This window comes from Chrysochloris asiatica, unplaced genomic scaffold (assembly GCF_000296735.1).
Source record: "Chrysochloris asiatica unplaced genomic scaffold, ChrAsi1.0 scaffold00156, whole genome shotgun sequence".
NCBI classification, from domain to species: Eukaryota; Metazoa; Chordata; class Mammalia; order Afrosoricida; family Chrysochloridae; genus Chrysochloris; species Chrysochloris asiatica.
In genome coordinates, this window is record NW_006408674.1 from 5,862,075 (window position 1) to 5,872,069 (window position 9,995).

Here is a 9,995-nt window from a genome sequence, read left to right on the forward strand (position 1 = left end):
GTGGGCCAGACGTTCCTCACCCCTGTCCAATTGTTTCCTATGGAAATCTACTGCTCACTTTGCCTTTCATTTTCATTCTGAAGTGTTATCATTGCTCTTTAAGGGTGCCCCAGGCTCTCTGACATGAAACATCACCCTCTCCTGGCTTCCCTTCTACCTCACTGACCACTTGTCTTAGACATTTGGAGCTGACTGCCGGCCCTCCACCAGTCATTAAATGTTGAGTTCCCTTTAAGCTCAGTCTTATACCCACTCCACTGTTCATAATCATTCACTTCCTGAACATCCTCATCCATGACCCTTGCTTCACAGGGTCCCTCCACACACAGACAACTCATAAAAGTGTATTTTCTAGTGCAGTATCTTCCTTTTATTTTAAACTTCCACAGCCAACTTCTTCCTTAATATTTCCATTTGAGGTCTACAGGCACCTTAAAATCATTATATCCACAATTGAACTCATAATTTCCCTCTACCAAGTCAGTCTTACTTCAATTTCCAAAAGGCAGGACCTACTGTGTCACATACACAGAGACACACAAGGACGCATATAGCTATAGACACACATACTCTAGAGGCTGGGCACTGAATATGTCTGGATTCTTCATGCTTTTAGGAATGAAAAAAGAATTCTCCAATGTGAAAGAAAATTAAGTTAACGGTTTTCTATTGTTCACTTTGTGGGAGCCTCTGGCCTCAGTTTATCCAGTTATAAATTGTGTGTAGAGGATCTCTGAGGTCCTTTTCAATGATATTATTCGAGATTTCACATTTCTAGCATTACACAAAAATCTACACCCCCTTGGAAGTCTAAATTACTCTTTAACTGAGTGTTGAAAGATGATCAAGTTGAATTCTGCTAAGATTTGCACAAAAATGTGTTCCAGATATCTAAGACGATGTCAGAAAAAGCCTTCACGTCAACTATCTGGATAGTAAGCTGCATTGTTGACGTGCTCAAGGCAATTCTTCTTCTCACAAAAGGCCAAAAGTCTCCACTGTGCCAACAAGGGTAAAGTCAATTTGAGAACAGTCAGGTTTCACAAAATGTGTATGTTTGAAACGGCTTCCAAAGGCCTTCTATCCAAAGAAACCAAAGATCCTGCTGATGAGACTGAAGCCGACTCATTTGTTCTGAGAACTGACTTTCTCCCCTTCCCCTTCCTAAATATCCAAAGACTATACTGGCCAGTGTCATTTTCTTTTTTTCCCTCCTGACAAATATTCTAGAAGCCGATGTAGGACTGTATAGGTAGATCCAGACTGTATGATATTGTTTTAGGGGCTAAAGGGGAGAAACAGAGTGTTTTACTCTTTTTCTAAAGTGTTGAAGTCTTTCTAATGTAGCTATTTTTCTTGTTGTATCTTTTCTACTTCAGTACACTTGGTATACTGGGTTAATGGCTAGTACTGTATTGACTCTGTGGAAACGTGTTTGTGAAGAATATGTAGTGGCTTCTTTTAAAACTTAGATGCTGAATATCTGTTCACTTTTAAATCCCAGCTCTGTCCCAATTTTACCAGATGCTACTGTACTTGAATGGTTAATAAAACCACACAGTGCTGTTGGTGGCAGCGAAAAAAAAAAAGGCATTCGATCCATTCCTAGATGTTTACCCAAGAGAAATAACGCATACATCCATATAAAAACTTGCACATGAATGTTCATGCTATAAATTATTGGTAATAGCCCAAAAGTGGAAACAACCCAAATCTCCAATAACTGATAAATGGATAAATAAAATGTAATATAGTCAAGCAATGAAATATTATTTGGAAATAAATAGAAATGAAATGCTGATACATGCTACAACCTGGATAGGTCTTGAAAACATTACACTAAATAAAAAACACGATCACCAAAGTGCACACACTGTAGGATTCCAATGAGATGAAATGCCCAGAACTGGCAAATCTATAGAGACAGAAAGGAGATTAATTGTTGCCTAGGGCTGGGGGATAGTTTGGGGATGAAATAAAGGGCAACTACTGAATGGAACGAGGCTTCTTTTTGAAGGTTAAAATGTTCTGGAATTAGAGGTGATGGTTACACAACTCTGTGAATATACTGAAAATCACCCAAGTGAGTTGTACACTTAAATGGATGGATTTTATTCTGCTGAGCAAGAGAAAGGTGAGGCTGTCTGCTCCCGTGAAGACTTAGTCTCAGAAATCCTCAAGAGCAGTTCTGCTCTATCCTAGAGGGTTGTATGAGTTGAAACTGACTTGATGGCAGTGAGTTTTGTGGGGTCTTTTTGTAACCAGAAAGGCCAAATTCCCATCTAGTTGGGATGAGTTTCTAGGAACTAGGAAGAAACAAGTAGGGGATGGATAAACATCTGGAGGCATCTAAGGGTTCTTGTCTTAAACTCCATACATGTTAATTCCATAGGAAAGACAGCATTTTCAATACAGCTCCAAGGTAAAGCATAGTCTTCTTTATCTGAGTTTACTCACCAGTCACTCCTTGGAAACCCTACACAGGGTCGCTATGAGTAGGAAACAACTCGATGGCACTTAACAACAACAACAGCATTGCCAGAATGTCAGTGTTGCAGGACTGGTATCAGGATTGATAGGCTTAGGCAGGTTTCCTTAGACTGAAAGGTGGAAGACAGACATCATCGAGTCATGGGAACTGGATGGTAGGTGTTATCACTTCTGGTTCAACGAAGGACCAGGGGTTTAGGCACAATGACTGGACCATGAGCTCATTCCATGAGCCCTGACAGGGAATTCAGGACTACCAGGAAGAGTAGAGGATGTGCTCTCGAGCCATCTGCCTTTGGAGGTGCAGCTCCTTGTATTTCCCCACCACTTGCTGTGACTGAAGTCAGAGCGTATTGAGATACCAAGCCTATTATGAGACGACAGAAGACCGGAAGCCAGGGTCAAAAATCAGGAAGCAGGGTGTTAGATGCCCTGGATTCCTGATGAGACTGTATTACCATCATGTTACTAGATCTACCTTTCCTATTAATGATGCCTATCTTTTGACTTCCAATAGTGCCCTAGGGAATCTGCCCACTTGAACTCCTCCCTGCTCATGCACTCAATTGTTGGATCCTGGAGGGCTTACATAATTCTGGGGCCAATTTCTCACCCTATCAAGAATTTCCCGACTATGCAATTATCTCCTAATACTGACAGGGTCCTCTGATTATGAATGTGCCCCAATACATGTTCATTGCTAAGTACTGTCGAGTCAGTTCTGACTCATAAGAGACCCTGAGTAGGGTTTCCAATGAAAGACTGATAAGTTTGAATCATTAACCCTGCGGTTAGCAGTCCAATGCTTATCCTATAGCACCACACACATAAACCAAGATGATGCCCCGCACCCACCATTGGTGATCAGGTTAATACACAGATATGAAGCTAGATGTTTCCAAGGATCACCTGTGAGAATTGCATCCAATACAGCAATTCCAGATTGCTCCCATCTAAGGTGTATACCCATGATTGCTTCAACTTACCAATTTTACATTATTCTTTTTATTCCTTTAAACCAATTACCCCTTCCCATCTCAGTATGTCGACTCACAGGCCAAAGATACATACTGCTTTTTAGTTCGAATCTAGTCCCACTAATTTACTCTTTAACAAGCCCTGTTGGTGCAGTGCTAAGTATTTGGCTGCTAACCACAAGACTGGCAGTTCCCACCCTCAAGCTGTTCCACAGGAGGAAGATGTGACAGTCTGCTTTCTGTAAAGATTGGTTATGTTGGTTGGTTACGTGCTGAGGAGTCAACCCCACTCATAGTGACACTCTATAGGATTTCCAAGGCTGTCCATCTTCACGGGAACAGAAGGCCTCATCTTTCTCCCGCAGAACCACTGTAGTTTCGAACTGCTGACCATGAGGTTAGCAGCTCGATGTGTAACCACTACACTACCAGAGTTCCTTCTGTAAAGACTATAGCCCTGGAAATCCTATGGGCAATTCTAATGTGTTCAATAGGGTCATTATGAATTGAAATCACCTTGATGGCAGCGGGTTTGGTGTTTTTGTTGTTGTTTTTTGGTATGCTTCACCTTAGGGTCTTGATAAACTCTACTGTGGAACTCAGAGGAAAAGGCTTGGTGATCTGCTGATATTAAGATCCCAGCCATGAACATCCCTACACAGTGCAGTACTATACACAACAGCAAAATACATAAATACATAAATACATAAATGGAAACAACCTCAATGTCCATAAATGGAAGAACGGGTCAAACACACCTTGGTATGTCTACACAATGGAATACTAAGCAACACTGAAGAATAATGATGAACCTTGGAAACACCTCATAAAATGGATGAACCTAGAGGATATGACACTAAGTGAAATTGTTGTTGTTGTTGTTAAATGCCTTTGAATCAGTTCTGACTCACAGCCACCCTGTGGCTACTGGGATAGAGTTTCCGAGGAGTGGTTAGTGAATTTGAACCACCGACGTTGCTATTCAAACCGACCTTAAGGTCCAGTTCATTATCCCACAGTGCCACACCAATGAGTGAAATTAGTCCATTACAAATGGACAAATATTATATGAGACCACTATAAGGTCAGCAGTTTGAAACTACCAGCTGTTCTGCGGGAGAAAGATGAGGCTTTCTGCTCCCGTAAACATTCACAGCCTCGGAAACCCTGTTATGGGTCGGAACCAAGTTGACCACACTTAACAACAACAACAACAATAAGCATTTGACTGCACGGTTGGTTTGAACCGCAAGGTCGGCAGTTCAAACTCACCAGCCACTCCTGGGAAACCCTATACAGGGCTGCTATGAGTTGGAACTGACTCAACAAAACTTAACAACAACAACTAATGTAAAAAGTCAAGAAAAGGTTTTCATACTAAACTAAACATTGTTTGATGGTTACCAGGGTGGGAGGGAAGCAGAGGTAATTCATTGTCTAGACGTAGACATATATTAACTCGGGCAACAGGGAAGGCATTATGCAACAAGAGGAAGGATGGCAAAAATAAATAAATAAATAAATAAATGATGGAGACAGGGGGGAGGAGTAAAAGGGTTCAAGGCAAAAGAGCTAAATACTGTTATCTCCACAGTCCTACAACAATGGTGATGCATGGAGAGACACTCAGGCTGAATGGGTGTGTGAGGGAGAGTGGGAATATGCCCACAAATATAGATAATACAGAGGGGCTTTGCACATGGGTATTTACCTTTGCTACAAATATGCCCATGAACATGGTGGCGCATTCAGGGGCCAAAGTAACAAAAACTTTAAAACTATTACCAAACACCCTGAAGGAATGTGTTACTGGGGTAATGGGCTTAGGTCCATAGGCTACGGGAACACCACGGTCAACTGGCACAACGTAATCCACAAAGACAATGCTCTACATCCTACTTTTGTGAGTAGTGACTGGAAACTTAAAAGGTCCCCAGTGGCTACCTAAGGTGCAACTATTTGTCTCTCCCTGTCTGGAGGTAAAAAGTGCTGAAAACTGAAGATACTCTGAGACAATTAGTCCAATGGACTAATGGACCATGTGAACATCAGTGTCAACGACCCTGAGGCCAGAAGAACTAGATGGTGCCCAGCAGCTACCGCTACCAACTGCTCTGAAAAGGATCACATTAGTGGTCCTGAATAAAGTGGGAGAAAATGTGGAACAAAACTCAAAGTTATAAAAAACAAAAATCAGGCTTACTGGTCAGATAGAAACTGCTGAAACTCTGAGACTATGAGCCCTGGTCATCCTTCGGGTCTGGAATGGAATTCACCCATTGGTTTAATTTTCAGCCAAACAGTAGATAGAGGACAACACCACCAGTGAGGTCTGCTCACCATGGAATGGTCAAGCATTGAGATAAAAAAGACGGCATCTACCCAAGGACAGAGTTCTGAAGTGTTGGGGAAAAAAGGAAGAATGGAAACAAGATGTAACTATGAAGGGATTGCAGTCATAGAGCTGAAAGGAAGTGGCTGATTTGTTGAATGTAAAACTGATGATCCGCTCTGTACACCTTCTCTCAATTCACTATAAAAAGTTTTTAAAACACGAAAAACTATGGAGTAGCTCTACTCTGTAACATAGATTGTCATGAGTCAGAATCGACTTAACAACGAACAACAATCCTTCACTTTTCTAAAATAATTACTATTTTAGAATATATAAGACATGACAGAATTTTCAAGTTACTTGAATTACCTTTCTTTTCCTAATTTGCATATTTGGTTTAACATACTGAGCAACTTTTCAAACCATTAGCAACACGAGATGTAAATGTCCTATAAAAACCCATTCAGAGGGGCCCTGGTGGTGCAGTGAAGTAAGCTTTAGATTGCTAACTGAAAAGCAGGCAGTGTGAAGCCCCCAGCGGCTCTGCGGAAACAAGACGACCTAGTCTGTTTCCATAAAGATTTACAGCTACCCTAAGTAGCACTGCTACTGTGTCCAATAGGGTTGCTAGGAGGCAAAATGGACTCCGGGATAGTAGGGTTACTTGGGTTTTGCAAGCAATCGATCACGGGCTAGTGTTCTACTTTAAACACCTTTAGGAAATGCTGCTGATATGTGAGCTTAGCATGCAGGTCCAAGGTTTAATGTTTTAAAGCCCCCATGCTAAATGTTAAAACGTCCCTTAAGCAAATGATCAAATACCTCCCAAACATGTCGCAGTGCAAGGGGTAAACCCGGTGTACTCCCAGTCATAAGTCATCTCGCTGTCCTTCTCCTGGCCAGAGGCACCCAGCGGGTGGGAGGCTGGGCTCTCCTCACACACTTCCACGAGGCAAGTCCGTTCAGTGGGCAGCTTGGGACCCTCACACTCCTCCTCAGGCAGCTCCGTCTCTGTCTGCGTGAATGTGAGGAGAACTCGACACTTCACTTCTCGGACTTGAACGCCTAACCCACATGTGGTACTGCAGGCTGACCAGGGCTCCGGAATGAACCTACAGGAAACCAGGGAGCCACAGGAAGACATCAATATAAACCATAGAGAAAGGCGGGATAATCCACCAGGGAAGGAAAATGAACTCGTTTCATTCAGAGGGAATTCAACACATTTAGAATATAATATGTGTATGTCTATTGATCACCAATTATGCAGCTAACAAATGCTCAGATTTTATTAGAAACACAAAGAGGTTTTTATAGAAAGATACTAGACCTTTGTGTCCATTCTAGAATTCAAATGTTGTGCAATGACCTTTGCAAACATCATTACAAAGATTTTCTCTAAAATTAGCTAATAAAACATTCTACATAGAGATGATTTCTAATCTAATATTTTGTAGAATATGGAGATTTTCACCAATACTTATTCACCCAATCCTTATTAAGTTGATCCTTTATAATAGGCAGGGTTTTATTAAACTGCCTTGATGTATAGAAGCTAAATTATGGGATAACTTTAAGGTTTTCTGCTGAGTAGATAAAGTTTTCAGATTCTTTTGTTTAATACAGAAATACAGTAAACTCCTGGTTTTTCTTTAAAATGTAAAAGGTATTGCAGTGTGGCTGAATACAGAAGCTGTTTTGTTTTTAACCATGGATTGTGTTGTTATGTGCCATGGAGTCGGTTCTGACTCATAGCGATCCTGTACAGGGTTTCCAAGGCTGTAAATCTTTATGGGAGTAGAAAGCCTCATCTTTCTCCTGTGGAACAGCTGATAGTTTCAAACTGCTGACCCTGAGGTTAGCAGCCAGATGCATAACCACTACACTAACAGAGCTCTTTACTATCCACTAAACCAGAGTTGGTAAACAACAAAGCCTACCTATCTGTTCTTGTTCATCCCATCAGCAAAGAATGAATTTTACACATTTAAATGGTTGGAGGTTAAAAAAAAAAATCAATATTTTGTTTATGGCTGCTTTTGGAGTCCTAGTGTGGTTCTGTGGGTTAATGCTTTGGACTGCAAAGTCAGTTTGAACCGTAGGGTGTGGGGTTCAAGCTCACCAGCCACTTGCTATGGGTCACAACCAACTGGACAGCATTTAATAACAATAATGACTGCTGGGCTTCAGATTTATGGAGTCCTGGTGTGGCAGTATGAGTTAAATTCACTGGACTGCAAAGTTGGTTTGAACTACAAGGTTGACAGTTCGAGTTCACCAGCCACTCCTCAAAAATCCTATACAGGGTGGCTATGGATTGGAACTGACTTGATGGCACTAAACAACAACAACAACAATGGCTGCTTTCACTCTTCAGTGGTTGTTAAGTGCCATCGAGTCGGTTCCGACCCATAGCGACCCTGAACAGGGTTTCCGAGGGTGTAAATCCTTACGGGAGTAGAAAGCCTCATCTTTCTCCCGCGGAGCAGATGGTAATTTCGAACCACTGACCTTAAGGTTCGCAGCCCGATTCGTAACCACTACGCTACCAGAGCTCCTTACTCTTCAGTGGTAGGCATGGGTATTTGCAACAGAGACTGAAAAATAGCTGTAACTTCTCCCTTTATAGAAAATGTTTGTTGAACCAAGCATTAAGTTTAAAAAAACAAAGAAAGATTGCAACAGAGACAAAAATATTTGGGATATTCCGTACCAACATTTTACACGACGAGACTTTTGTCTCATTTCATCACATGAGAGAACTCAGTGACAGAGTAAATTTGGGAAACATTGAGTTTAAGGGCATCCAATGGGTTTAAGTTTTCCAGTGACTATGATATATGAATGCATACTGTAAATACCCAGGAGAGGAACATGATCTACATCATTCCATAAACTTAAGTGGCTACAAACTCCTGTTCGTGGACTAGTGTTCTAACTTAAGTCACCTTAGGAAACACTATGGAGATGTATGCTTAACCTGCAATTCTAGGACTTAACGTTTAAAACTCAAGCAAGATTAGTTGTAACGTTCTGCTGGAAGTCATTCAACACAACCTCCTTTCTACAGACAAAAATTACTAGAGCTCTCTATGGTAGCCCATCTTCAATCATCAGAACAGGACACTATTGCACGAGCTGACCCACTGTTGTTGAGTCGATTCCAACTCAGAGGACAGAGGAGAACTGCTTGTAGGATTTCCAAGACTGTTGTCTCTACCCAAGCAGACTGCCACTTCTTCTTTCTGCAGGGTGGCAGGTGGATTCAAACTGCCGAACCTTTGGTGAGTAGCTCAGCACCTAACTACTGTGCAACCAGGTCTTCTTATGAGCCCCAAAAAATGACTACAAGTGAACACAAACTATTGTTAGAAATCATTAGTGGGAATCATTCTCTAATCCTCATATTCCATGAAAAGATTTGCCCAACCCAACTTTAAAAGATTCGATTTCTTAACCAAGTATGTGTTAAGAAATTCTTTTTCTTTTTGGCTTCTTTGCTTCTTAGTAATTAAAACTTCACAATGAGTATTTTAAGTGGGAAGCAGGTATGTCCATTCAAAGCTGACTCCTTTGTCCTGGTGGTTCAGACGCCGGAGAGGACGTGTGGCTATACTGAATATGGGAGAACGGTGACTATACTGAATGCTTCCTTAGCTTTCCTGGATGCTTCAGAGTTGGTTTCCAAACAGCCTCTTAAGAGACATTTCAAAAAAAATAGATGTCAGAGCTGTCCAAATTAACCATGACTGAATAAAAGGAAGTCATTACAAGTTTTAAAATCTATGCCTAATGATATTTCCTTCTCTCTCTCACTTTAGCTCTGTCTTTTCTTTCTATATATATGTTGTTGTTGTTATTGTTGTATGCCATGTAGTCAGTTCTGACCCAGGAGTGGCTGGCGTGTTTGAACCGCTGACCTTGGGGTTCAAACTGACTACGAGATCCAGCGCATTATCCGGAAGTGCCACACCAGGACTCATTCTCTCTCACTCTCTATCTATCTATGGAGGCTTTATAAAGTTTGAGGAAAAATTTCATTATATTTTAATTGCATTTTCCATGAACTTTTTGAAGCCCCCTCAAGTACACACACACACACACACACACACACACACGAGGATCAGTTAAAAAGTACTGCTCTAAAACCATAGGAATCCTTATTAAACAAAATACCAAAATGTGAAACAATT

At 41.3% G+C, this 9,995-nt stretch overlaps 1 protein-coding gene across 1 annotated transcript in view; it reads right to left on the reverse strand.

Moving 5' to 3' along the window:
* Positions 1-9,995, reverse strand: part of ADAMTSL3 (ADAMTS-like 3) — a 465,021-nt gene that overhangs the window by 177,968 nt on the left and 277,058 nt on the right. Inside the window, exon 15 of the mRNA XM_006870947.1 lies at positions 6,625-6,914. Coding sequence (XP_006871009.1) covers positions 6,625-6,914 — 290 coding nt within the window. The remainder of the gene's footprint in view (positions 1-6,624; positions 6,915-9,995) is intronic.